The sequence below is a fragment of the Sturnus vulgaris genome, chromosome 5, assembly GCF_052056855.1.
Source record: "Sturnus vulgaris isolate bStuVul1 chromosome 5, bStuVul1.hap1, whole genome shotgun sequence".
In the NCBI taxonomy this organism is placed as follows: domain Eukaryota; kingdom Metazoa; phylum Chordata; class Aves; order Passeriformes; family Sturnidae; genus Sturnus; species Sturnus vulgaris.
The window spans coordinates 34,946,532-34,973,508 of record NC_142247.1 but is presented as its reverse complement, the minus strand read 5'-3'; the positions used below and the strand labels follow the sequence as shown (position 1 = coordinate 34,973,508).

At 37.4% G+C, this 26,977-nt stretch overlaps 1 protein-coding gene across 1 annotated transcript in view; it reads left to right on the top strand.

The window, feature by feature from the left end:
- The window catches only part of MYBPC1 (myosin binding protein C1), a 56,788-nt gene that overhangs the window by 3,669 nt on the left and 26,142 nt on the right, over positions 1-26,977 (top strand). Inside the window, exons 3-18 of the mRNA XM_088166107.1 lie at positions 86-138; positions 1,551-1,652; positions 4,496-4,528; positions 6,585-6,630; positions 7,340-7,416; positions 12,931-12,963; positions 13,328-13,363; positions 14,002-14,037; positions 16,319-16,423; positions 16,937-17,085; positions 17,434-17,551; positions 18,388-18,439; positions 19,977-20,033; positions 23,600-23,766; positions 24,828-24,960; positions 26,558-26,682. Coding sequence (XP_088022233.1) covers positions 86-138; positions 1,551-1,652; positions 4,496-4,528; positions 6,585-6,630; positions 7,340-7,416; positions 12,931-12,963; positions 13,328-13,363; positions 14,002-14,037; positions 16,319-16,423; positions 16,937-17,085; positions 17,434-17,551; positions 18,388-18,439; positions 19,977-20,033; positions 23,600-23,766; positions 24,828-24,960; positions 26,558-26,682 — 1,322 coding nt within the window. The remainder of the gene's footprint in view (positions 1-85; positions 139-1,550; positions 1,653-4,495; positions 4,529-6,584; positions 6,631-7,339; positions 7,417-12,930; positions 12,964-13,327; positions 13,364-14,001; positions 14,038-16,318; positions 16,424-16,936; positions 17,086-17,433; positions 17,552-18,387; positions 18,440-19,976; positions 20,034-23,599; positions 23,767-24,827; positions 24,961-26,557; positions 26,683-26,977) is intronic.

Genomic DNA, 26,977 nt, shown 5'->3' with positions numbered 1-26,977 from the left:
CTTTGTGACAAAAAACATTAAGTGACTATCCTCATGTTGTTTGACATATGAGAATCTCTTTAATATGTTGCTGTTGCAAACACAGATATCATACCTGTGTCCATGATGGTGCAGCCACAGTCCTGCTTTCCTTTCCAGGTAAATGGGGGATAAGTCCTCTGCACAGACTGGATGAGAGCCTGAGTCCCTTGGCTATTCTTTGCTGGGCTGTAACTGATCTGTATAGAACTGCAGGGAGAAATTAGTGCAGGAGACTTTCCTCCTCCTTCCTGTGAATGTTCCAGCCCAATGACAGTGAAATGCTATCTTTAGGCTTTCTGCAAGCCCTGATTTAATGCTCAAGGTCATTTCCTTTGCTCACCTAAGGTAAAAAACCCTCCAAAACCCACCCTCTACTCATTTCCCAAAATGATTGAAAGTTCTTAAACCTACCCAAAATAAAGCTGGTCATGAGTACAGAGCTGAATGACGGAAAGGGTTATCCAGCCAGACCTCATTCCCAGTATGTTTGCTGACAAGTTGTAGTTCTTGAATGGTCTGAACTGCAGGTCTCCAGGATACTTTGCTTTCAGCACAGCAGTAGAGCAGGACCTGGAGACTGTTTTAGAACCATCATCATGCCTCATTATGATTGCACTCCAGTGTGAAAAGTAATATATGTGATGTCAGGGAGTTTCTATGCTTTGTGCTGCCAGAGAAGCCAGTGGATGTGGGAATCCAGAGCCCTTGAGAACTGGCCACAACACACAAAGTGACATCCCCATGTCAGTTCCCTGCCAAAGCTTCTTCTGGCTGTTGCAGGTCGGATGCCAGTGCAATCAGACCTAAAATGGAATTGAAACTTTAAATAATGATAGCCTCAATTTAACATGGTTCTTAAGTATTTTCATAACTTTAGCACATCAGTTAATATGATGGAACTTTAAGTTTAGTGATCTATATACACAGCAAGAGATTTTAAGTCTTATTTTACCTGGAAAATTGAACATATTAAATGTGGAGAAGAGATGGATTATTATTGGTAATGGGTCAAGTTGCATCTCCTCCTGATTTTCAAGTGTGTATGTGTGCATATATAATTATAAATTACAAATAAAAATGTCTTGGCTCTAAGTGCTCATATCCTGTGTCAAACTGGATCCTGAATGCATCTCATGACATGGCTGAGGCATGAAAGCATTTCTGGAGATGTTATCTAAGTAACAGTTGTGCTTTCATTTTATTTGCTAGCTACATACACTTTATACACTATCTTTTCTGAGTAGCCATGTAGAGAGGACTGCTAAGTTTACTCCTATCCTTGCTGTAGAATTGCAACTAGCCACATGTATTACCAGTTTCACAACCAATTACTAACCCAATGTCTGTGTTTAGCACAACACAACCCACTGAAATACAACCTCCTTGACTTCTCCAATAAAGAACTGCAAAGAAGAGACCTTTTGTTTCAGAAACTCTGAAGTAGTAACTTTGTTCTGTAGAAGGTGCACTTGACATGATGGTGCCAATTCAGTGGTAACTGGACCTTCAACAGCCTCTTTCCCCTTTAGCTCAAGAGGCATCACTGCAACCCAGTGAGCTGCACTTCTCCAAAGGGACTGAGGATTGCATGCTGGAGACTTTCTCCACCAGCAACGCCCTGACAATGCCTGGTCAGAGCACCATATTAGGCAACAGGCCATGGGGAATGGCATGTGGGGACTCCAGGGAGCATGCCTCCTAGGGAAGGAGCATAACCATAAGCTGCTGGTTGAGTGTGCAGAGCCCTGTCCTGGCTGACAAGCCTGTTGCAGAGGTCAGCCAGGGAGGGCTATCATTCTTTGGGGAGGTGGAAACTACTCAGAGCTATTAATGGTTTTTTCCTGGCTGTCCTCAGGAATGGCACCATAAGCCAGGCATGACCATGAAAGGGGTTGCACATGGCCAAAAGATTATGTTAAAGTGTCTCCCATGTCTGCCACCCTCAGGGGCTGGAACTGTCCCCTTTCCTGTTTTCTTCCCATGTTATACTTCAGGTCTCTCCTTTGAGCTCCATTCTTGCCTCAGTTTTCTTAGCAATAACCTGAACAGCCTTTGAATTATGATTTAGGAAACAAACCACTGACTACTTGGCCTGGCTTCAGTCATTATCCCATCACGGAATTGCAGAATAGTTGAGGCTGGAAAGGACCTTTGGATATGGACCTTTGGAGACAGTCTAGTCCAAGCCCTCTGCTAGGAACAGGGTCCAGTAGACTAGGTTGCATGTGAGGGTGCTCAGGTTTTGAATGTTTCCTTTTGTTGTCTGCATGCATGAGATGAGGTTTAGACTATAATAACAACAACAACAATAATAATAATAATAATAATAATAATAATAATAATAATAATAATAATGTTGTTGTTTCACATCTAGTCTGTGCCAGGTGAGGTAGGACTTCTGAGATGTGTGATTGCAGAGCAGTATGACACCACAGAGTGTTAGTGAAGCCAGGGAATACCTCTCAAAATAAAAGGAAAATTCAAGGCAAGTCATTCAAAAGTCTCATGAGCCCTTTATCCGAGAGTGGAAAGTGTTTTATTTGTTAAGATTTTAATTATAAATTTGTAACTCTTACTGGTGAGCCAGGGAGGATTTTCTAATCAGATATTCATAAGAATACTCCCTGTTTCTACCTATTACCTATTTCTACCTATTTCATGAGGAAAATTATACAATCAATAGTTTTCTGCTATTACTTTTCTATGCAAGAAACATACTTCCATGCCACAACAATGTCTCAGTGGAATATTTTACTCTCAGTGGAAACAGTGAAAAATGTCATGGTAGCAAAGCAAATAGGTTCCAAGACATACTCTTTGTGGTGCAATTTTCATGCTTTAATATGAAAAAAATCTCATATTTTTCTAGGCCACAAAACAAAACCTAGTGCATCAGTAATTAGACCAGAAAAAATAAATTGCTATGAACCTGAGTAAAGATATTTCATTGTTTTCACACTCTATGTGTTGGTCTTTAATATACTGCCTTCCATTCTGTGTGATGGGTACTGTGATCAGAACATACAACACAAGCTCTTTCCTTGTAGCAAGGAATTCTCTTTGGAACCTCTACAAGGATTTGCTGTTGTATCTGTGTGTGTGATTGGAAGTTCCTACACCATATCAAATTCACACACTCTCCTTAAAATTATATTTGCACTAAAAAAATATTCCTCCCTTTAAAAAATTAAATGGAGTTATTAAGAACAAGAACTGTGTTTTAGTTATATTTAGAATGGAGTGTAAAGGAATAGCCTTACCAGCATTTCTATGTGACAGAGATTGACATTTTTTTCCTGAATCTGACCTGAGGTGGGGTCCCGCTGGTTAATGTCTGTAACATGACAAAAGTTAGTAAGAGCCATCTACTCTTACAGTTCAGGGTTTCAACCTTTTAAATCTTTGCTTGTTATAAGTAGTCAAACTGTAAGCCAAAAAATATTGCTGTTTTCTACCTGTCCTAAAGCTTTTAAATGTTGAAAATAAGCTTCTGTTTCTGTTTTAAAAATATATTTTAGCTAGCCAATTTGTTCTTATGCTTTTAGATGGGAGAACATGTCATCACGAAAGGATAACATTTGAATAGGATAAAAAACCTGATTTCTGTATCACACATTGGAAAGGAAAGTGATTTACCTTAAAAATCATCACTGAAAGAAAGAAAATCCAAACATACTGCACGTCCTACTCAGAGCAGCTTAACTGTTTGGTTTTTTTACTTTCTGTTTGCACTGAACATTGAACTTTAGATCTAATGGTGTGGTGAAAAAGAGATGAAGGTGTCTGGATTCACTCTGCACGATCCCCCTAATTTAATGGATCCATTACACTTCACAGTTAACTGATATAATGTCAGTTGGTGGGAATTTTGTTTAATTTTGCACATGAGTGAGAGACCTTATCACTCTCTAAAACTACCTGAAAAGAAGTTGTGGACAGATAGAGGTCAGTCTCTTCTCCCAAGTAAGAAGTGATAGCACAAGAGGAAGTGCCTCAAATTGCACCAGGGGAGGTTGAGATGGGATATTGGGAAAAATTTCATCACTGGAATGGTTGTTGAGCACTGGAACAGGCTGCCTAGACAACTGTGCTCAGTACATCCCTGGAGGAATTTAAAGATGTGTAGATGTGGTTTTTGGGGATGTGGTTTAGTGGTGACTTGGCAGTGCTGGGTTAGTGGCTGGACTTAATGATGTTAAAGATCTTTTCCAACCTAAAAGATTCTACATTTCTATTAATACTATCTATCTCCACACTAACCAATTTCACTAACTTCTCTTTGCAGAACAAGAGCTTTAGATCTCTGACCTTGTCACTCCAAAGTTGTCACACGTTGGGTGCGTGAAAGCAAAATAAATTTCACAACTGCATTTAAATATTAAAGAACTCAAAGTCAACAAATGTATACCAAATGCATGAAAAATATTTGCTTGTATTTGAAGCTCAATATCTGTCTTCTTTCCTCATTTTTCAGAAACCGAAAATGAAAGTGCACCGCCACCTCCAGGTTAGTGTAAAAAATGCTAATTTGAGCTGTGGCACTAGCAACAGTTGCATGAGACTAGATACCGCACAGCTGTAATGTGGTTTGTGTTCATTGTCTTTTTGAAAGTAAGAGGACTGTAAGAAAAGTAAAAAAAACCTGCCCAAGTAAGATATCCTCATGTCACTTTGCCTGAATACTAGTTTTTCAGACTCAATTTTTTTTTTGTGAGTGACTAGTTGTTTACTTAATACTGCACATGTCCTTCAGGTTAAAGGTAAATTATGGCTGCTTAAATTATGTGGTTAAATTATGCTGTCCTCTTTGATGCTGGGCAGCATCTAATTACCAAAACACTCTCTTTCGTTTTACCTTAAAGGTACACTGTGAGTAAAGCTGGCAGAACCAAGCATGGGATTCATTTGATTTACTTTCAGCCCTTTGAAAATTATGTATCCTGTCTAAGTAGTTCAACAGCTCCATGTGTGACCAGTGGAGCACATCCTGGGTCACACATGCTCATCCAATGGGCATTTCCCAGGTAGCCTATCTAAAATGTCACTAGATGTCCCCGGGTAGGCAATTGCCCTGAGGAGTCTGATGGATTGTCTAGAACAGAGTGGCTGAGTTCCAGGAAGCCAAAGTCAGGAGAGGTGAAACTCATCCATGAGGGCTTCAGGTAAAGGTGAAGCTCTGCAAAGCACAGGAGTTCTCTTCAGTGGGACTTGGAAAAGCAGGCAAGCGTTTGCCCTGTGCCATTGAGCAACTTCAGTTATATTCTCAGATAATACATATATCTACAGTATGTATGCCTAATTTAACCATTTGGTAGGTTTTATTCTCTGTATAGCAACCTGAACAGCAGTTCCAAACAGAATAAATACCCTACAATCTGCCTTTACTTACTGTCTTGCTAGCTGGCATTTTACAGGGCTGATTCAAGATGTCTTTGTTTCAACAATACACTCTTTGATTAACAAATGACAAAGCTATCATTTGCCACAAGGAGTTTCACGGTTAAATTATCCACATATTATTTTTATGTGATGAACTCTTTCATATTTCATATATTTGTAAGGAAAGTTAATTGGTTTTTAATTAATGATATTTTACTCAACCATAAAATTTGTACAGTTAATATTAGACTAATTAATTTCACCCTTAGGGTCTTACCTGATATACTTTGTACTTGAATTCATGTTTTTAATCAGTCTTAACTTTCAAGTAGAACAGAAATGAGAAACAGGTTTTTTTATATGGAGAGGAATAGCATCTTTGAAGCATTACATTAAAAACATCTATTAACACTTCCAAATAATTACCATTTCCTTTCTATTTAAAAACACAGGATAAATGCAAAATCACTTCTATAACCTCCTTTCTTTTCTCCTTACCTGTTTCTCTTCTGAAAAATAAGTAGGGTGTCATTAGGCCTTTATGGTTAAGCACATACCAAACTGGGATATTTCCAAGCTGGAAGTGCCAGTCACTTCTAGCTTCCTTCTACCTGACTCAAGATGCTGTCATCTTGGATTATCAAGTGCTAATACACAAAGAGGGAAGCTGGTTTCAAGATTCCAAATTTTATAACATATAAATATTTTATTGGACATACTCAAGCATCTTGAACTGCACCAGGAAATTTTTGGGAAGTCATTATGAGAGGTCTTTCCAGATCTCAATGTCAAGCCACAAGTGTGGAACACTTTGACTGGTGAAGTTTCAAATAACATGTAGACATGCTGCCATCTGTCACCAACAGTGGAATCTCCTGATCCCAGTTCCTACTGGGAAAAGAAAGTGTTACTGTAGCAAAAGTCCCATTAAAAAGGAACATCTGGCCAAGACAGACAACCTGATAACTGGAGCTTGGGAATTTAGGGAATCCAGACAAAGCATCCGTGAGTCTGTCACACTACCAGAATGTGGAGTTTTCTTTTAAGTTTCAGCTTTAATTTTCATAGTTACTGTGGCTGCACACATGTGAACAAGAAATCAGAATAATCAGAGTATCACTGGCTCTTGCAGTTGTTTTCTCTATGGAACAAAAATTTTCTTAATTCCGTCCTGACAATCTTAGTCTATCGACCATCACCCAAACCCATGTTCTGTCAGGCAGTTGACAGGTAAGTTTGTCACAGAAAGCCATCTCACAGGCAATAGGATAATGGGTGTTTATACCTTGAAGACAGGACACTTCATGTGATAGGACAAGATTCTAGATTGAATTAAATAGGAAACCAAAAACAATAGGAATCTTATCAAATCCTGAGATAGAGTGGAAATTGTTGTTTTGTTCGAAGCACAGTCCAAGTTTTCTTATACAGATAAGGTCAAAAATAATTCACATTTACCTGCTTGGAGTAGAAGACAGGCTGGCAGCTCTGATCAAGAAAAATAAATACAAGTAGTCTCGGCAATGCTATGTTGATAATGGTAAAGATGACGACAAAGAATTAAACAACTTATACAATACACTCTCTCTATACTTTTTCTTTCGGATCAACTGAGTGGCAGTAACTCATGTCTGATCCAATTTCTTTCCCATTAACAGTGATATGTAACCCATTTCAAAGGCTTTTGCGAATTAGCCCGAGAACAAGGGACTAACAACTAAAAACCCAGAATTTTTCTTCCACTGAGTCCAGGAATATCAATCTTACATGACTTGTTCAAAACATAGAAATTGCATTGATATGCACAGGTTGTAAAATGCTTTATGGAATTGCAACTGTATATTACATATACACATATATCAATCATTCTTTGATGTTGTTTTTCCAATACTAGAAGAATTTGCATTTTTTAATGCTGTGTAAGTCTTTTTACTTTAAGATCCTCTCAAAACTATACTTGTACTTCCTACACAGAACAAACAACACCACAGGAGGGTGGAAATGAAAAGGGTAAAGGTAAGTCTGAAACCATACTTTAAAAATGGGCAGTAAAGAAAACATTCCTAAATGCTGTTCTGATGCTGGATTGTTTGAGCTTCAATTCAGAATTTTGGTGCTAAATTTTAGAAGTGTGATGTGAGGCTTCCTAGATCCTATTTCTGCATGACTTAGCCAGCACAAGGAAATTATGATACTCATTAATATCTTCAAAAATTCTTCAAACAAGACTGATACTTTAGCAACAGTATCTTTATTGACTGTTCAATTAGTGGATCAAATTACAAGTGATTTGCATGAGCAGAAGGCTGTGTTTAAATGAGCCTGGATGTTGCCCCTGACCAAGTTTGCTGAAACTCAGATACTGTGAACATTGGTTGCTTTCAAATAAAGTGGACAATGTCCTACTGCCATTCTAAGCTGTTTCTGTTCTACCACAGAAACTTGACGTTTTACCTTTTGGAAAGCCCCATAGATTTTTTCCATCTGAAATTAAAAATCACACATGCATCTTTCTGTCCTCATTGAGAGCCCAGCAGTTGAGCTCTTTATAGGTTCTGAAAAGTGTGTTTGAGGACTTTCTGCTGTGAACAAATAGAGAACTGTTAGCAACCTGTGCAAAAAACAGCTCCAGCTTTAACATATTTTTGTGCTGCTGAGATTAGATTCTATCTCTGTTGTCAATTCTACTGGTTAGGATACATTTTGAGGGAGCAGGGCCAAATTCCCCTGCTTTTTGTAAGAGCCTTGTCAAAATAGAAATCAAACACCCTATCAAGTTATTTTGAAAAGAATAATCTCTTTTTTAAAACTTAGTTCTGATCAAAGACTAAACCAGATTGAGATATGCTTAAAACTGACACAATGCTTGCTTTTCATCTGGCATGATTATGCTTTTTTATGGCAAATCAAGAAATGGCTTGCTTGAAAATGTATTCTGGCTTTTGGTGTCTTCCAAACAAAATCTTGCCTTTTACACAGACTGGATGCATACTTGATACTTGCAGATTTATTTGGCAAAGGCATGCATGGCTATTTTTCTCAGCAGAGTCAAAATATAAACACTAAGAATGTGTGATTCAAGTACCCTTTTGAAAATGAGAATGCTGAACCAGGCTTCAGTGCATGCTATTTTGCCAGTTATCCTTGCATTGAGCAATTATTTTGACACACAAAATTTTGTGTGAATAATCAAATCTGTCAGCTTGGTAATGGAAATGAAATTCAGAAATAATTTGCATGCCTAATGATAGGAAAAAAGATGAAGGTCTTGCCTCAAGCTATTCCAACAGTTAGTTCTGCTTGCTTTAATTTGGATATGAGAGAAATGTTTGTTCCCAAACTGAATATGAATGGTGATTTTTTCACTGCTTACAAGCCTACATTTCACTGAATAAAAACGAAAACATGGTAGGTAACTTATCCAGAACTTCTATTATTTTCTGGAACATTACTATATTTCTGTTTTGAATTTAGCGAAGGATAAGTATTTTCTAGGAGGAAAAATGTTCTTCTTGAGTGAAACCTCTCAGTGCTAGGAGGATTTTACTACCAAAAAGAATTGTTTGAGATCCTACGATGGAAAATCTTCTCGCTTTCAGTCCATGGTGGCAGCTCTTGCCTCTGTAAAATTTCCAATGGAAGTCTGAATATTAATATGTAGATGACCTTCTGCCATGCTCCAGTGAAGTTTTCACCTCTGCAAAGCAAAGTAGATACCATTGCCAGACACTCAGTAGTAATACTTTTCAAAATTAGTTACAGTGCAGTTGTTCCTATCAGCTCTTGTTTTATTGCAGAGTACCACGAAGTAAGGGAAAACATATTTTCATAGAGTGATCCCTTCAGGTTTGTATGCCAGAAAAACAAATTCTTTATATAGGTGAGCATAATTCAAAAAAACGGGAAAAGTTCCATTCATCCAACCTGTCCAAAATAATTTACACTGGAAAATGGACACTTCAGCAAGGAAATTATGACAGAACCAGTTTGATGTTAGCTTTTATATAAGCTATATGTAAAAGACTGCAGCTTCAGAAGTAGCAGATTTGGGTAATTCCCTGAATGGGAACGAGATGGGAAACATTTCGTATCTGAATTCCACAGCAATTATATAAAACTTGTGTGCCAGCAGTTGTGGTCTGTTTGCTGATAATTTATGAGATAGACTGTAGACACTGAAATGGGACTGTGCTGGAACCTGACATCCAGGAAAGAAATCTTGGTAGTCCATGTAAGTGCCATAGTCCATCATTTTCACCTCATCCCTCAGAGAAAAAATTAACAACAGATATTAGGAATATAGAATATACCTATCTGTGTGTCTGTTTTACTGTTCCATTTCTTTTTATTGTCTGTGTGAAATTACATATTTATACTCCTTTGTGTTCACTGTAAAGTTATGAAATGAAAAACAGTGTGGTAAATTCTTTGTATCTCATGGGATTTTTCTCTAAATTAGTAGCTCAGAGCAGTAAATATAAAATTTTCTTTAATAAAATAAGCCAGTTTTAAAATACCTACAATAATGTTGTAAAAGTTCAGAATATATGTGATCATCCATTTTATTTTCAGACAAAAATGTGAATCAGCATAAATTCCTCCAAATTTACTACATTGTCTTATATTCATTCCATTTAAATGCTTGTGACTTCATTTTTAATTTTAGTATTACCTTACAGATTTAATATGTTATAATTTTTTCCCACTTGCTGGAATAATAATCAAATTTTAATGCCAATTTGCTCATTCCTTTTTTTAGGTCCTATCCAGCCATTCAGAGAGCTACTAAAATTTCTGTATATATTACTGATACCTTTCCTCTAGGTTTCTTCCAACCATCTACTAAAACGTTCATTGCATGTGTCATCCTTGTATTTTTCCAAGGTTTCACTTATCCATTCATCTCCCTACTAAAAGTTCCCCTCTGTGGGTGTGTACTTCATTTACCATTTGCAAAGTGCCAAGTCCCCTGGATGGGACTGCTGAGCTCCCTATGAAAATCAGATTGATAACTGAAGTCAACTAAATTTGAAACTCTCAGTCTTTCTGTGCTCCCTAATTTCAGCATAAACAATAGAATAGAAAAATAAAATAATATACAATTAACATGTTTTTGCCACTTTTGCACAACATTAAGTTTGTCAACAATGCGGCTGATGGCAGAATAGCAGCTTCCATTTTGTGTGGGATGTTTCAGATAAGGGGAAAGTAGGTCTAAAATTCTTGATACCAACAGCTCATATATAAATAAGTACTTTTTTTTTTGACTGATTTTTCTATATTTACTGTGCCAGCAGCCAGAAATTTTAATGTTAAGATTACACTAAGTGTGTTTAGATTAGCTTCTTTTGAGGTATGGAGAGGTCTTTCATCCAACATTCAACAAGAATCTAATCCTGATGCAGCTCAGTCTGCTCCACAGTTAATATTATCATTTAGAAACAAGTCATACCCTCGATGTTAATGAGAGTGTGCCACAGACAAAGAATAAAGATTTCTATGGAGTAATTCATCTTATCAGCCTACTGTCAAATTAATCAATTGATTTCCCCATACCAAACTCATTCAACAGGTTGAAAAATATATTACATTAAATGTTTACTTGCAGAAGATAAGGGTAGTGAATTAATGGTCATAGTCCTACAGGCATATCTGGTATTTTTGCTATTTTTGTTATTTTCAAGTAGACTTTCTTGCTAGCATAAACGAGGAATCATTCATCACAGAAACGGAATTGGCTCTAGCTGCTGAACCAATAGTCAGTCCATTTTGTCCTAGAAGCCTGAGATAGAAGGAGTGATGGATTGATAATTACCCATTTATCAGAATAATTCCTCCAGCATGCACTCTTTTCATACTCTTTCCATTTCTAAAACATTCAATTGAGCTTTCATCTTGAAACTACTGACATGTTTGTTTGTTTCCTTTGTTGGTCTTTGATTTTGTTTAAAAAATGGTAGATTACCCTGGAGAAACCCCAGCAATCCCTCTGCAAAACTAATAAGTTCTTTTTGGGGTTTTTTAGTTTTTCAAATGATTAAATGAAAGAGAAATCTGAGTGGTCCTTTCATCATCGTGTAGGATGCATCACATCAAATGTTTTACGCTGGTCTTAATTATTATTTTCAGCCAAATTGCTCTTTGAGCCATCATCAATCACAATGGTGACATCATTGGCAAAAAGAACTGAAAGTACACTTAATGCTTTCATGAATTATGGAGAAATATTTGCAGTGGAAGCACATAGCCTTGCATCCATTTAGTTGCTAATGCAGTAAGTTAAAACGTCTGACATGACTTAATCATTACTGTGCTTTTACTGAAAATCAACATTTCCAACATCTGCTTATGGCATTGGATGATGCAGGTCATGAGAACTCTTCCATTATTCTTTTTTTTTTTCCTATGAAATAGAATAAGAATGAATATGAAAAGATATTTGCAAGATAACACATTAATCCTTCATGTGTAGGCATACATTTTACAGCTCTTATCCTCCTCCCAGGGGATCTTTAAAATGAAGTTTGATGAATTATTAAAAAGGAATGAGTAAAATGTTATGGCGAAGTAGATAAATTCTATTAACAGATTTAATTAGTCTTCAGTGGTTAAACAAACCCAAAAATTCAGTATTTCCAGTGTTTATGAAAATGCAACTATATGTCATATGTGGTTTTGTCATAGTGATTACATTTTTCCTTGAAAAAATATAGCTAAATTATAATTTTAAGGTCAAAATCAAAGGATAACTTTCAGATTTAAAATTTTATTATGGAAACAGAAATAGAAGATATAAAAAAATTCAACCCCCAAAAAAGTATCTTTAAAGACGTGAGTTGATATTTTTCCAAAGTTGTTCTTGTTTAACTCTGTTCTCATTTTGAAATGTTCTACAGATTATTTTCTGATAATGTATAAAAACATGTAATCTTCATATTACTTATGTATTAAATCCTAAATATCTCTGGTTTATTTTTATCTTTCAAAGGATACCTTGTTTTTTTTCTTTCTTTTTCTACCATTAGGCTTTTAAGACACTAGGACTTTTTGCTTATTTTTATCAAAGCTGATCTCTGAGGTTTTTAGTCAACATCTAAAATTCAAAGAGACTCTTGTATAGATGGTCTTTACCTTATTCTGGTTTTCTAATAATCATGATTACAGTATTTATGTTTAATGCCAGATTCATGGTTTTCTCAGGTTTTTGATTTATATAAATACAAGTCTCAATATACTCTATATGATTAAACATTTTAAAATACCTGGCTACCAATTGCTTGTAGTGATTTAATACCTCATGAAAGCCAACTTTTATGTGATCAAAAGGAAAATCCAGCATGGTGATATTAGTTCTTATTTAAAATTATTCTTCTGTTGATATGAGGAAAAACTGAGTTGTGTATTCCTTGCACTTTAAATTAATATTATAGTATAGAAATTACAAATTACAAATAGAGGCGACTAGTTTTAACTTTTTCATATGTGATGTAATAATGCTGAATGCATATGTGGTGCACATTTTAATTGCAGACGTGGTCATCAGAGAAATGACATCTTCCTCAGGTTAGATATGTGATTCTCCTTCATTTCATTGTGGCTTTCTTATTGTAATTACTGTAGATTACATCTCTAACAAACAGAATCACTCTGCAGCTCTCATATAAACTCATGATTTAATCATAGATCACAGTCCACATCTCATTTTGTTTTTTACTTGCTTGAAACATCAAGGTTTACCATTTCAGCTACTGAATTATGCAAAGCTTTCCTCATCAGTTTGAAGCTCCCATTGTGAATGCTCCTGAATATTGCAATTTATTTCCATTTCTTTTGCAGGTTTTACATTTCATGTAGTTTTTTAAAAGCAGATGATCACCTGTGCTTTCAGTTTCTTCATGTGCTTTTTCATTTGTATTTCTTTTCACAGATGAAGATGACACCTCAGTTAGTACTCCACCAGCAGGTTAGGACTGTGATAGTGCTTTGAGTGTGTATGTATGTATGTATTTTTCTCTTGAATATTAATGAAGAAAGAGTCCAAACTAGCGGACTGAACTCAAAACATATGACTTAGAAAAAATTTTAAAGTGCCCTGTATTTTATTAATTTCTGTTCAGAAGTACAAAACCCTTATATCAGTTAAGTCTCTTTCCAGTTTTATCTTGAGGTCTTTAGTAGATGTCCCAGTGGAAGGTCAAATACTGGTTAGTATATCCAAAAGCAACTCCAGATAAATAAGTATACTGTTTAAATAATCAAAATACTGTCCCTCAGACAAATACTGAAGAACAGATAATCTGTTACCTGGAACTACACAATTCGTGGAAAAAACCATCAGCCTCATGTAACCTTTCTAAAGAAACTCTTGAATGGAATTAAACTAATTTAGATTTTCTAGGGAAAAGTGGGGAAGATTTCTGGGGTTTTTTCTTAGCTGCTCATTTTTTTCTGGTATTCAAGTAGTTCCTCATGGATATGGTCCCAAATATTTAGTCTAATTTTCTTGTATGAAGAAGCGATGTTCTTCAAATCCCAGTGATCTGAGGTCAGTTAAGCTGTGATCTCTGAGCTGGTGTCATTTAAATTGCTCTTCCCTTTCAGATGGGATGTCTAAGCCAGCGGAAAGAAAAGATTCAGGTGAGACCTCCTGAGAAACATGATGAAACACTCCCAAAAACATAATAAAAATACTGTTTAGAATTTACTTTTAAAAGATAATACTTTATTTTTATTGTTTAGACAGTAGCAAACCGTAGCTGTTGAAATGCTTCGAAGTACCAGGGCAAATAGGTTTCCAGCAGCCAAACCAGGAGCGAGAGAAGGCCGTGCTGCACAGAGCAGGACATGAATAGCAGTGTTTGACACATACATACATACCTATCTATCTATATTTGTTTCTGTATAGATAGATACATAGCTGTTCCATTCCTCCTCAGCCTACAGGAATTCCATTCCTACATTCAGCCTCACCCCAATCCCACACACAGGTCGCAGAAGACTGTAGGAGAATGGCTTCTTCTCACACCTCAAAGGACAGTGGGGAAAACTTAGCAAAATCCTCATAACCTCTTTCTTCCTACCCTGGCAGGTAACGCACATTGCACCCACTCTCGTGGTTTGAGGATTTGCAGCCTCTGGAACAAAATGAGCAGCTGGTACTTCAACCATGGTTAAAGACCTGGCATAGCTGCCTATGCCAGCCCGCCTCAAACCCACATTCTGTTCTGTTTGTTTAATAAATAGGAAATCGTTAATACCTAAGGATGATGATAATATTTAGGTGTTCTTTTATGTGGTACCAAATTAATGACTCCGTGTAAGCTTTTTTCCATTATTAATATCCTTTTTCCATTTCACCCCATGGCATGTTAGGTTTGTTACTGCACCTGACCAGATCCTGTGCTATCATCACTTCATCCTCTTCCCACCAATAACCTTCACTTATTCTCATGACTCATGTTGTTTCCATATATTGCCATGTTATAGTGGTATAATCTAAATATTTAGATTATAGAGAGTATATATAGATATGTATCTATATATATTTGGGTTCATTCATGTCTGTGTAAATCATTTCATGTATGTGTGTATAAATGTGTACATACATGTGTGTATGTAAGTGAATGTCTTTACCTGTGAGAAATGTTGTGCAAGCAGGCATATACAGAAGTAATAGGCACATCACCCACAATTGACTGAAGCACAAATATTTTATAGCAAAGCTATCTTGCATTTCAATACCTTTTAAAAATTCATAATAGACTTTAGGATAATAAAACAAATTTGTTTGCATTTTCCCATGGTTTCTATGGGCTATGTTGCATTTGTGGTAGAAATTTTCATGAGTTGAAAAGGTTCCCACAGCAGTAATCACTACATATCAGAAAGACTATTCTGACCTCTAACTTCAATTAGTTTCCCCTCTGTACTGGCAATAACTCCTTAAAAAATTGAGAGATGGCATTTGGACTGCTGGTTGGAATATGAGATATGCTTTGCCTCTGCAGAAAGTGAGCAGAAAATAGACAGGCATTCACTGCCTTGCTGCCCTTGCACTTTCTGCTCAGAATCAGCTTTGACCATAGTTTTACCCAAGATGTAATGGCATAGCACAAAGCCAGGGCTGTCCAGATAAACAGAAAGACCAGAAACACAGAGCTGTCCTGCTACAGTGCTCTTCCCTGGGGAGACCACTTACTTGCTGCTTTTCTCAGTACTGTTGTTCCTTTTCAGTTCCAAAGTCACAGTTTCCAGAAGAGTAGCTGCAGTGTCTGAACATATTTCACAATCATTTCCATCTTACAAACTACTTTTTCCATAGAATATTACATGATTTGCATATGGCAGGGCATGGTGTTCACCAGTTCCCAAATTCTTTGCTTCTGTCATGGCAGAAAAGAAGAAAGTTCAGAAGTGAACTTCATTCCTGCCCTACTTTGCAGACATAGAGGAAGAACCAGCTTGTACAATGGACTTAGTTTGGGTTGAGAGAGATCCAGTGAAACTGTGCATCAAATGTGGGGATTTTTGTGCTTCTAGCTGTTTGTGTTTTCAGAACCTCTATCTCTTCTGAAAAACAAAGAGCTGACTTTTGTGCATCACCTCTGTAAAACACTCATGGTTGAATGCTGGTGCCATTCAAGTTGCTCAGTGCCCATCCTGGCTGATGAGGTTCCCCTCTCTTCCTCCCTGATAGTTTCATTTTCTGTCACCACAGAGGTAGCGTTCTTGCAGGAGCTGTACACAATGTGACAGCCAAGCAATGGATGACAGTGTGAACAAAAGCTTACATGTCTTTCAGGACATCTGAACAGAAAGGTGCTAGGGATAGAGAGTTTAGGAAGTTCAGGTAAGTGTACTTTGGAGGGAGTAAAACACCCTCAGATGATTCATATTTTCCCCTCTCTCTGCATCTCAGTATGGTCTCTTGGAGAAGGAGCTCCGGAAGAGTCAGAAAAACGCGATGACTCCCAGAGATCCACTTTGTTCGTCGAGAAACCTCAGAGTGGGACAGTGAGTGTTGGTAAGTGCCTAGGAACAAAATCAAAAGCCACTCCCAGAGACAGAGGCTGAGCTGGGAATGGTGTGTGCAGATTCTATGGCATTCAGGTTCTGCCCTCAGCTGCAAGTACTGCCTCTGGTTTCAGCTGGATGTGAACTCCACTCTGAAGGCAAAAGGACTGTATGGAGAGAAGCAAACCCCAATTGTTTAATTCAAGACAATAATTTACTGAGCATAATGGTAAGGGATATAGTTTCTGGAGAAGAAAGCTGGTTATTGTGATACTCTTGGCTGTACTGTTATTGATATATCAAGAAGATCTTGTGCAGGGTAGCAGATCTTCCAGAACCAAAATCATTAACCTCTGCACCACTGCAGCACTTTCGTATTCTGTGTGACTCTGTCTGACTCTTAATGTTGTGGTAGAGCACATGGAGGCTGAATGGAGCAGGAGCAGAAGAAACTTGTAGAGATGCAACTGACCAACCTCAACTGTTCCTCAACAGCTGCATTATTCTTTTCTCTTTCTGAAAGGTGGGAATATTACATTTATAGCCAAAGTAGAAGCCAAAGACCTTCTCCGAAAGCCAAATGTTAAGTGGTTTAAAGGAAAATGGATGGATCTGGCCAGTAAAGCGGGGAAGCACCTGCAGCTGAAGGAGTCCTTCGAGCGTCACACTAAGGTGTGTCTTTACTTTTCCTTCTTATGCAGGCAAAGCTCCAAAGAGAGCTTAAAGATCAGCTTAAGAAAATAGGTAGAAGTTCAAGAGCGGTGGAGTCTAACCCACACAGATTTCAGTGGTGATCTCTGACCCTCTGCAGAAGCAGAATTTCTGCTCTCCCAGTGCAGGACAAATAATGGTGGAGAAATCAAAATTTTCTGATGCCATTACTGGGTTCTAGTTTCTTTTCAGAGCCCATTATTTGAGTTATTCCTTATTTCTGGTGCATGTCTGAAAAACTCATGTTTTAACTTCTGCTTTGTGCAAATGCGTCCCCCATGCTAACAAACAACTTTGCTTGATTTTTAGATTCACACATTTGAGATGCAGATCATCAAAGCTAAGGAAAACTATGCAGGGAACTATCGCTGTGAAGTATCTTATAAGGACAAATTTGATAGCTGCTCTTTTGACCTTGAAGTCACTGGTAAGGTTCCATTTGTATCTGTAAAGATTGATAAGAATGTCTTTCTTTTTTTTTTTCTTTTCTCTTTTTTTTTAATTTAATTTGAAATGACACTTCATTTTGTTCAGACCCTTTAAATGAGATAATACTTAAAGTGAATGTTTTTGTTTAGAGCTCTGAGAATTTTCTTGTGTCTGTAATTTATTATCTAAATGAACATTGGAATAGATACCATGTGAGATATTTATCCAGAAATTAGAAAAACTGGCAGGTAAAAACAATATTGAACTCAAATCAGGCTCTGGCACAGCAAACCCGGGGCTTTGTGTGTGTGCTTAGAGGTCAGCAAGCAGGGGCCAGCCTGGCTCCATCCATTCACTGTCTCTGGATCAGAACCATTTGATCTGATTCAGGCTGTCCCAAAGGGGTAATTCACACAAGGGGGATTCCTCCTTGCCCCAGGAATCAATGTGAGTCTGTAGCTGTAGAGACTACATCTCTGTCTCTGTCTCCTTCCTCTGATGCTGAGCGTACTGAGAGAGCACAAGATGCCAGCAGGGGAGAAAGCACAGCAAGTGAGAAGACAAAAAAGGCCAGAGCCTGTGAACAAGGCAGGCAGGAGAATGGAGAGAAACATCAGAGAAACAGATGTCCTACACAGAACTGCAGGAAGTACTTCAGAGAAATGGTACACTTAGCACTGAGCATCTTCACAGATATCAGAACCTGATGCCAAGGGGCATTAGAAGAAGCACAGACACTGGTCATTTAGCAGGAAACTTCATATTCCAGATTACACTGATTACATACATGATTCAAATTATGTTTTTAATTCCTGTATTACTGTTATTTCATAGAATCTTCCCAAGCTGCTCCATCCATTGACATCAGATCTGCTTTCAAAAGAAGGTAACTGCAGTGATCCTATCAAGTTCCTCAGTAATGGATGCTGGTAGCATGCACAGAACTTGTGTCAGACAATTGTAGTACTTTATAAAACTGTTTTTGTAAATATAGATTAAAGAAGTGGGATCTAGAGTAATTGGTGGTGGGTAGAATGAAATAGTTACAACACAAAGATAGTACATATGATAATGAATACCCCTAATGTGCGAGTGTCATTCATTTAAAGGAACATTGAATAGTTAAGTCAATTAAATATATGTTTCTTTGGAGGTTTATAAAAATGAATTTTTATTCACTAAAATATTCTACTGCATGTTTCCTGAAAGCTGTCAGGCACAATATGAAAGTTCCTGGTCCCAGTCCTGCACTGATTAAAAACAGAGAGAAAATTCACATTGATTTCAAGAAGACAGGATCTGGCTTTGTTACCTTACAGTAAACAGTAAATACCATCAGTAAGGAGAAACAACAAATAGTATAGTACAGAGAATGTAAGATTTACATTGTGGCTTGAAGTTTGTTGCCTTTCTGATAAAGTAGCAGCTCTTACCAGTATAGCTGTCATCTTTTTGTGATGATATACATAAAAAATATATAGAATGAAAATATTTTACAAACAGATAATGAATGCTGTTTGCTAATTTACAAGTAAAGCTGTAATTCACAGGTAACTGCTTTTATTTAGAGTGCTCTAATTTAAAGATAAATACAAATGACATTACATTCAAGGTGCATTTCCTTCTTTGCACATTTTTTAAAAATGCAGTAACTATTCTGCCCAAGCAGATGAAGATATCTCAGTATTTACTTATTTTCTAAGTAATATCTTGCATGTAAAATCTTGATCAAACACTGGCTTTATTTCAGTTAAGACTTGCACTATTTTTCCCTTTTTACAAATATTTAGGGCAGTTCTTTTGTCTATATATGCACTATGATAAGATAATGCTGCTAAAGATCACATCATAGAAAGAAATGCACCTTCACAGGACTGTGATTCTATCTGTAAAAATGGACAATGTACTGTTTTATTCTTTTTTATAACCGTTTTCTCCCTTCATTTAGAGAAAGGTTCAATCTTTAAGGTTAAGTATTTTTCAATCAGTATTTGACTGAGCTATGCATTGTTAAAGTTATCACCCAGAAATGCAAACTTTTGTTTTGTATTCACAGCAAGAGATCAGCACAACCCCTTTGTTTTGTCCACTACAAAATGAAAAACAAAGCTGGTTGTGCTGTCTAGCTCCCATTTGTTTGTGTTACTGGAATCTAACACAAACCTTGGCAAATTTATGTACTCAGTTACAAAAATTTGCCATCAAGGTATAAGAAGAAGCAATACAAAACTTTGTGTTATTTTTCACAAGTGTCTACAGAAACATAATCCGTGTGAAAAAGCATACAAGTTTGTGTTGATTTTATACAATTATTCGTGTGTCTGGACAGTGTTGAGTGTATGAGAAGTGTAGAGCATTTGCAATGTGTGTTGTCTAAGTCTCCTGTATTGAACAAAGATTTGATCTTTTTCTGTTAATAACAGTGGTGAAGGACAAGAGGATGCAGGAGAACTTGACTTTAGTGGTCTCCTGAAACGTAGGTGAGAACCAAGTGATGCAGTGAGCAGGTGTGGATTGCAAACCATTAGGTTCACACACAGAAACAGTCAGGTGTAGCATTAATAACTCCTTGTGACCTTTCAACTTTTTAATGTTTCTAACTGTTATTGTTCTCATAGTATAATATAAAAACGTTCCATTAATTTTGCCTCAAAGTGTGTGGAAAGAAACCTCAGATTTGAGTGTGCTGGGAAAAAAAGTGACCCTCAGCCTAAAGAGGCCAATAATGTTTTGTTCACTTGCTATTTCTTTTGTGTTTGCATGGAAGGCAGAGGGGGGCAATTTCCTACACAGGGATGAGCAGTTCAGAAAATTAAGTCTGGTGCAGCAGTAGAAAAACTGCAAGGGTTAAATTTATCTCTTTGGGTACATCTCTACTCAATTTTATAAGCATCCTGATATGAAAAAATCACATAGTATGTTTTCAAGTCTTAGATATTGATATAATTTTTGTACCTTTTTTTTTTTTTAATATGTACATGTAAATTCTTGGTCATGTTTTATTTAACCCAAGTGTTTTGATTGAGAAAAACTGAGGTACAGATTTCTCTGATTTGCCTTGAAAATCTGGTGTTATGACAGTTATTTCAGATCTTAAACCCAGTTTAGTCTTTCACCACATTAAGACAAAATAGTTAATTCATGATCTTTTAAAATCAAGCAGAGAAATTCTATATGCCATGGAAATCAATGGCAGCTGATCACAGAGAATTATAAAAGGAATTATATCCTTTATCTCATCTACCAGTTACTCTGAAAGGAAAATCTGTAGTATTAATTACATTAAGATCACAGTGGGCTCATTGGCTATGAGGGTGAGGATAGCATTTAAGCAACTAAAGCACACAGGAAAGGCTGAAGCTGAAAATAATAAAGAGTTACCCAGTCCAATTCCAATCCACCAGATCTTTGGTTTTTCAATCTTCTCATCCCTAATTAGGACCTTCAGTTTGTCTTTTCACCCTACTAATAAAACTTGCCATACCATTTCTCATGACCGCCTGTGCGGTGTTTCCGTACTAACATGAGAGTTGCATGTGAGAGGTCTTGGTGTTTTTGTGGAAAGATAAATGTGATTTAAGAGACATTATCACTTTACTAACAATTAACTCTTAAGTTTCATAAGATAAATACTGTACAGCCATATAAACATACTATCCCTACTGTGTGGTTAATGGACAAAGCAAATATTTAGGTTTTAGACACCGTTATTTGACTTTGGTCAAATTGGTTCACCTTCCTTCAGGCCCTGAAATGCAACCTCATATTTCTGAGCTTAATTGAGTAAAACTATTAATTAAGCCACAGTGTGGATATTAATATCCATATGTCTGGATATTAACATCCATTATTACAAAGACGAATCCATGGTTTCATTTCAATTTTTACAACAGGCAATGTTGGAATTGCATTCTTTCTTCTTTTTTTTTTTTTTTTTATGGTTGTATGACCAAGGAAAGATCTAGAACTTTTCCTTTTTGGTTCATACTACTAGAAACATGGGTTTTTTTTTAAAAAAAACCAAACCTAAATGCATAGAATCAATATACTGTCTATTTTCTGATTTTCTGCTGGTTGGCAGGCAGACGTATCACGTCTTATCTCAGTAAGCCACACCATGACTGGATATGCTTTGTCAATGCAATGGATCAGTACCAGAATGAAATTCCAAGAGGCACAAGATCTAAATACCACTCAAATATTTAGGTCCTTGGTTGGTTTACTTGTTTTAAGTTTTTAAGTACATCTTGCAACAAAATGTGCATTTTAGGGAAGAGATCTGAAAGTGATTTCATGGCGAGCTCAGTCTGCTTGGGAAATACCATGCCCTATTTGCCTCTGGCCTCAGCTCCAATTACTGAGGTCTCAGAACAAAGTTGGCCTGCTCTAAGCATCAACATTTGTTCTCCAGTTATGCAAGAGGAAAACAAGCCTGAAATTGAGTCTTTCAGCCAAGTTGAAAATCAGGATCCTCATTCCCAACCACTGCCTGATTTAAAGGGGAGCTTTATTTGGATTCCCACAGAGTGCACATCTCCTTGGCATGGAGGGACACTGGTGAGCAGCCAGCCGTGGGAGAGGACAGTGCTGCCCCAGAGTTTACAGGTGTTTGAGGGCTGATCTCAACCTGCCCCCATGAAGAAGGAATCTCTCTGAAATGGCAGCACTCACTGTACAGTCACCCTCTGGAAAGCTTGAGCATGGATAACAGGAACAAAATATAAAATTACATATCTGAGATTGTCTAACTTACATTGCTGTCTCAGAATTATTGTATTTGAAAGACTACTCAGGGAGAACCTCTCTTCCTTTTTAAAATTGCAGACATAGTAAAATATTATGGAAATTAATAAATTTCATGGACTAAACAGCAAGGTGGTTTCTATGGTTCCTCATCCAACTGTGCAGACATTCTCAGGGATCTTTAGTGCTATTTCTGCATATGTCAAAGAAAATCCCCTCTTAGACTCCATAAAGCTCACATCTAACAGTGCCTTGCTGCAAAGCTTGGTATTTTTTTTATTTCTCAAAAGTTTATTTTCTTGCTCTGTTCTCAAAAGTACTGATTTTGTCAGACAAGCTAGATCAAATTTTAATGCTTCTGATCTATGTTATGTCCTAATGATATTACGGGAGGAAAAAAATCTAGATTTCTTCTTCAATTTCTTCTTCAATTTCTTCTTCAATTCCAGTATTGTTCTAGCAGTTCAGTTTTTTGAGCTAAATTGTCAATCTGAAAAATTATAATTTTGTTTAGGATGCTTCCATTGTTCTATCATTTAATTGCTGCCATTGTGAAAATAATTATACTTCTCTTTATTGGTTGCCTTAGCCTGGAGTTGCAGATAGTAAATACAGTATTGAAACTTCTGTGTAAAGGTGATTCCTCACACAGGCCTCTGAAAACATTTCCTGCTCTTAAGACTGAGATACACATGGAAGTGAACAGATCCATCCTTCAAGTCCAAGTTGATGTGGAAATCTCCAGTTCCTATTCATTTGACAACTTTAAGTAACGCTGAGAAGTACTGGTGTAACTATAAACAGACACAGAGTCCCTGTATTTCAATGTCCTGTCATCAGTCACCTGCAGTAGCTGTTACAAGAACTGGGGGTTTGAAAACATTTTTATTTAATTTTGAAATGCATAGCTTAGACTCAGTAGTGCCATCATAAATTGTGATTGATTCCCCTCAAGTTACAGCAGATAAAACAGATTTAAGTGGGATTAGCCTGCATGCTATTACATTTTCAAACTGTATTTTTTTTTAAGCATTGAAGCAATATAAAAATTCTCATAACTGATTGCATCAGAAAAGGACAATTAAAGCTTGCATTGAAATTCTGCCTTGAAGAAGTATAAAGTAAGGTGTGAATGTCATTCTGAGCTACTCCACTCTTACTGAGTGAAATAAAAAAATATGATGGCAGCCGTCAAATCTCGGTCAAAACATTTCTAGCCTCACCATAGATTCACCTTCTGTTTTTTATCGTGTGATAAAGCCTCACTAACTCTTCACCCATAATTCTGTTTTGCTAACGCCAGGGAGGTTAAACAGCAAGAGGAAGAGCCTGAGGTGGACGTGTGGGATCTGCTGAAGAACGCGAATCCCAGCGAGTACGAGAAGATTGCTTTCCAGTACGGCATCACCGACCTCAGGGGGATGCTGAAGCGGCTGAAGCGCATGCGCAGGGAAGTGAAGAAGAGTGCAGGTATGGATGTGGCAGAATATTCCTGTGCTCGTTAGTCACACACGACCATCCACCTGAAAAACCCAAATATTCTCCACTTCCACACAAGGGGACTTTCACACTACAACTCGTTCCTGCAAGGAGTTAATCAGAAGGCAGCTTTGGTCCATGGTGGAAGTGTAAACACCTCATCCAACTCAGTGCTTACCTAAAGCATCCCTCCCTCTCTGTCAAACACTGGTTCCATCTGGAACAATGTCCGCCAGGTGTGTGGAAAGGTGCCACCTGATCAAGCAATACAGAAATTAGACCTTGTGTTACCATAAATATCTTCTGCTCTGAACAGAGGTCAATCCAAACACATGCAGCATTTGCTCTTCATAATCTCATTTTGCATTTAATCTCTACTGCTCAGGAACCCCAGCTATACTACAGAGCCTCCACCCTGCACTGGGTGAGGACATTCAGCCCTGTCTTTCCCCACCTATCCTACTGAATAGTGTGAGAGGTGTAATTACATACAGAAATATATACATATATGTGTATATAAAGTACGTGTATATGCCACAGGATATGTTTGCACACACATATAAATACAATACACTGCCCAGGATACTACTGTGGCATTTCAGCATTTCAGAGCTGAATGCAGTATATACATTTGCTGTGTCACTGGTTTCCTGGAGGTATCCCTTTTATGTAGGTGAAGTCCTCCACAAATACACCTGTAACCCAGCTGCCTGATATATCCTCTCTCCTCATCCATTACCTCACATCATAACATATATTATGGTACTACACATTAATTTTTATTTATGCATTTCATTTGATGCATCTACCTGGTCCTATGTGTATCACTTCAAAGTCTTGAAGAGATACCATCTTGGTCAGGATAACCAAATCTGCAGTTTTGTGCTTATTCTAATGTTTCTAGATTATTCTATGCAGACCAGTGTGAGACTATGCATAACTTTGTGTGCATATATTCTGATAACTTTGACGAGATTTATGCAACGTCATTTCAGCATCCATATTCTTGTGTTCTGATCTCATGTTAAAATAACACTTGACTTCCACAACAGCTTTTGCCAAAGGCCTTGATCCTGCATACCAGGTGGACAAAGGAGGTAAAGTAAGGTTCATGGTGGAGCTAGCAGATCCAACAGTGGAACTCAAGTGGTATAAAAATGGCCAAGAAATACGACCAAGTGCAAAGTAAGTGATGATCTTAGTATATGTAAGCAATAAAATGGATACACATGTAGTCCCTTAACAAGTGTGTTGCATAGATCCCTCTCTTTGCTCAGGTTGCACCAATTTTATTTCTGAATTTCATTAGATGTAAAGAGTATGCAAACAATGTTATATTGCTCAAGACCCAGAAAAGTCCACTGTAGGCTAAATGTAATACAGCTTGTCTCTTTTGTCTCAAGACAGAAGTGTTAGAGATCCTCAGAAAAGTGGCACAATTTCCTACTCAGTAGTTTTTCAAAAATCGGGAAGCACTGTGAGTAAATAAATCACTTGTCCTTGGTCCTGTGTCTGGAGGTGGACACAGTCTTTCTACAGTAATTGTGTGCTAAGATGTTAACATCACACACCCATCTGGCTCATAAACCACCCAAGAAAAGGGGTGTGAGGTTTGTCTCAGCTTCCACTGCCCTGTTAACTTTAACACACTGAAGTCAACAGCCTGCAGCATCAGTCATGAGCAACAGGTCTAGTGTACACATGCTTCTTCACCTGTACCACCTGCACATTGATTTATTCTCTGGCTTTTCCCGGACGAAGTGCAGGCACAGACAATCGAGTACATGTAGAGCAGTGCCTGGAAGTTGAGCCCAGTATATTTTGTGGATATAACCAGCTCTTACAACCTGGTGCAGAAAACCCCATTCCACAGTCAGACACACCTGGAGATGTGCATAACAATGTAATGTTCATCAAATGTTTCTCAGCAGCACAAAATCCTAGACATTTTTCCTCTGACCAATTGAGAAAATATATAGTAATTAACAAAAAGCCTCTTACAGAAATGAGGCAGATTTCTTTCATTCTGTTAAAATCAAGAAAGGATTTTGGTTAAAATTCATTATTGACAAAAAAATGGATAGTAGAGTACCTTTTCTTTAGCCTCTATATCTGGCAGGAGCAATTCAGAAGTGTTTTGCAGGCAGTTCTATGGATTCCTCTCCAGCAGGAGGGGTTGGATTGAGTGCCCCAGTGCATTTCTACCAGGCTGCTGAAGCAGCTGTCAGATGCTAACGAGCTTTGGTCATTACAAACCTGGAGCAGATCTAAACTGGTGACATAAAGGTGAAAGGCTCCATATCCCATTACCAAAACCCCATATCCCATTACTGATATCTTGTGCCATCTGGCCTACCAATAATATTAACTTCTTAACTTTGGCTATTATTACACTTCACAAAAATGTTGGAATGAGTGATGGTGTCCTCTTACTGGTTATTTTCAGCTTTACTCATCTAGAGTTTCAGACTCCATTTTATTTGCCATCATTTGACTCCAGCTTCTTTTTTTTTTTTTAATTTCTTGTTTTCATATCACTCAGACCTGGGATCTTGGAACAAGCCAGAAGCAGCTCATTGTGCTCTACACCACTCTTTTTTTGTTAGAAGTCTATGACAGCTCTGTTGAAACTTGGAAATTGCTTCCAAGGACAATTTTCCCAGTACTGTGTAAACCCCAGAATATTTGCATCTAAATCCCTACAGCACTTTCTACATTTAGGAAAAAAAAAAAAAAAAGGTCCAGAAGTTTTGCTAATGTGTCTTTGTCCTGTCCAAAACAGATACATTTTTGAGCACAAAGGTAACCAGCGAATTTTATTCATCAATAACTGCACGATGACAGATGATGCTCGCTATTACGTAACAGCTGGTGATGAGAAATGCTCCACAGAACTGTTTGTGAGAGGTAACTATGTCAGCCTGGGGCTGTTTCACCTGCCCTAAATTTATGTGGTTTCTTTGGCTGCAACAGAAATTAAAAAAGAGGATCTGGTTTCTTATATTTTTGAATTTGTATTAGCAGCTGTTAGGATCACTTGGTATTTCTGTGATCCCTGGCCATTGCTTTTTCTCATCCTGTATTTAGCAGCTTAGTGAAAACCCTGAAATGGGGATATAGTTCACTTGATACTGTGCATTGGGATCTAGGGGGGCTGTGGTGCCCTTCAAAATTTTAAGCCATTTTGGAGACCTGTGTGTCA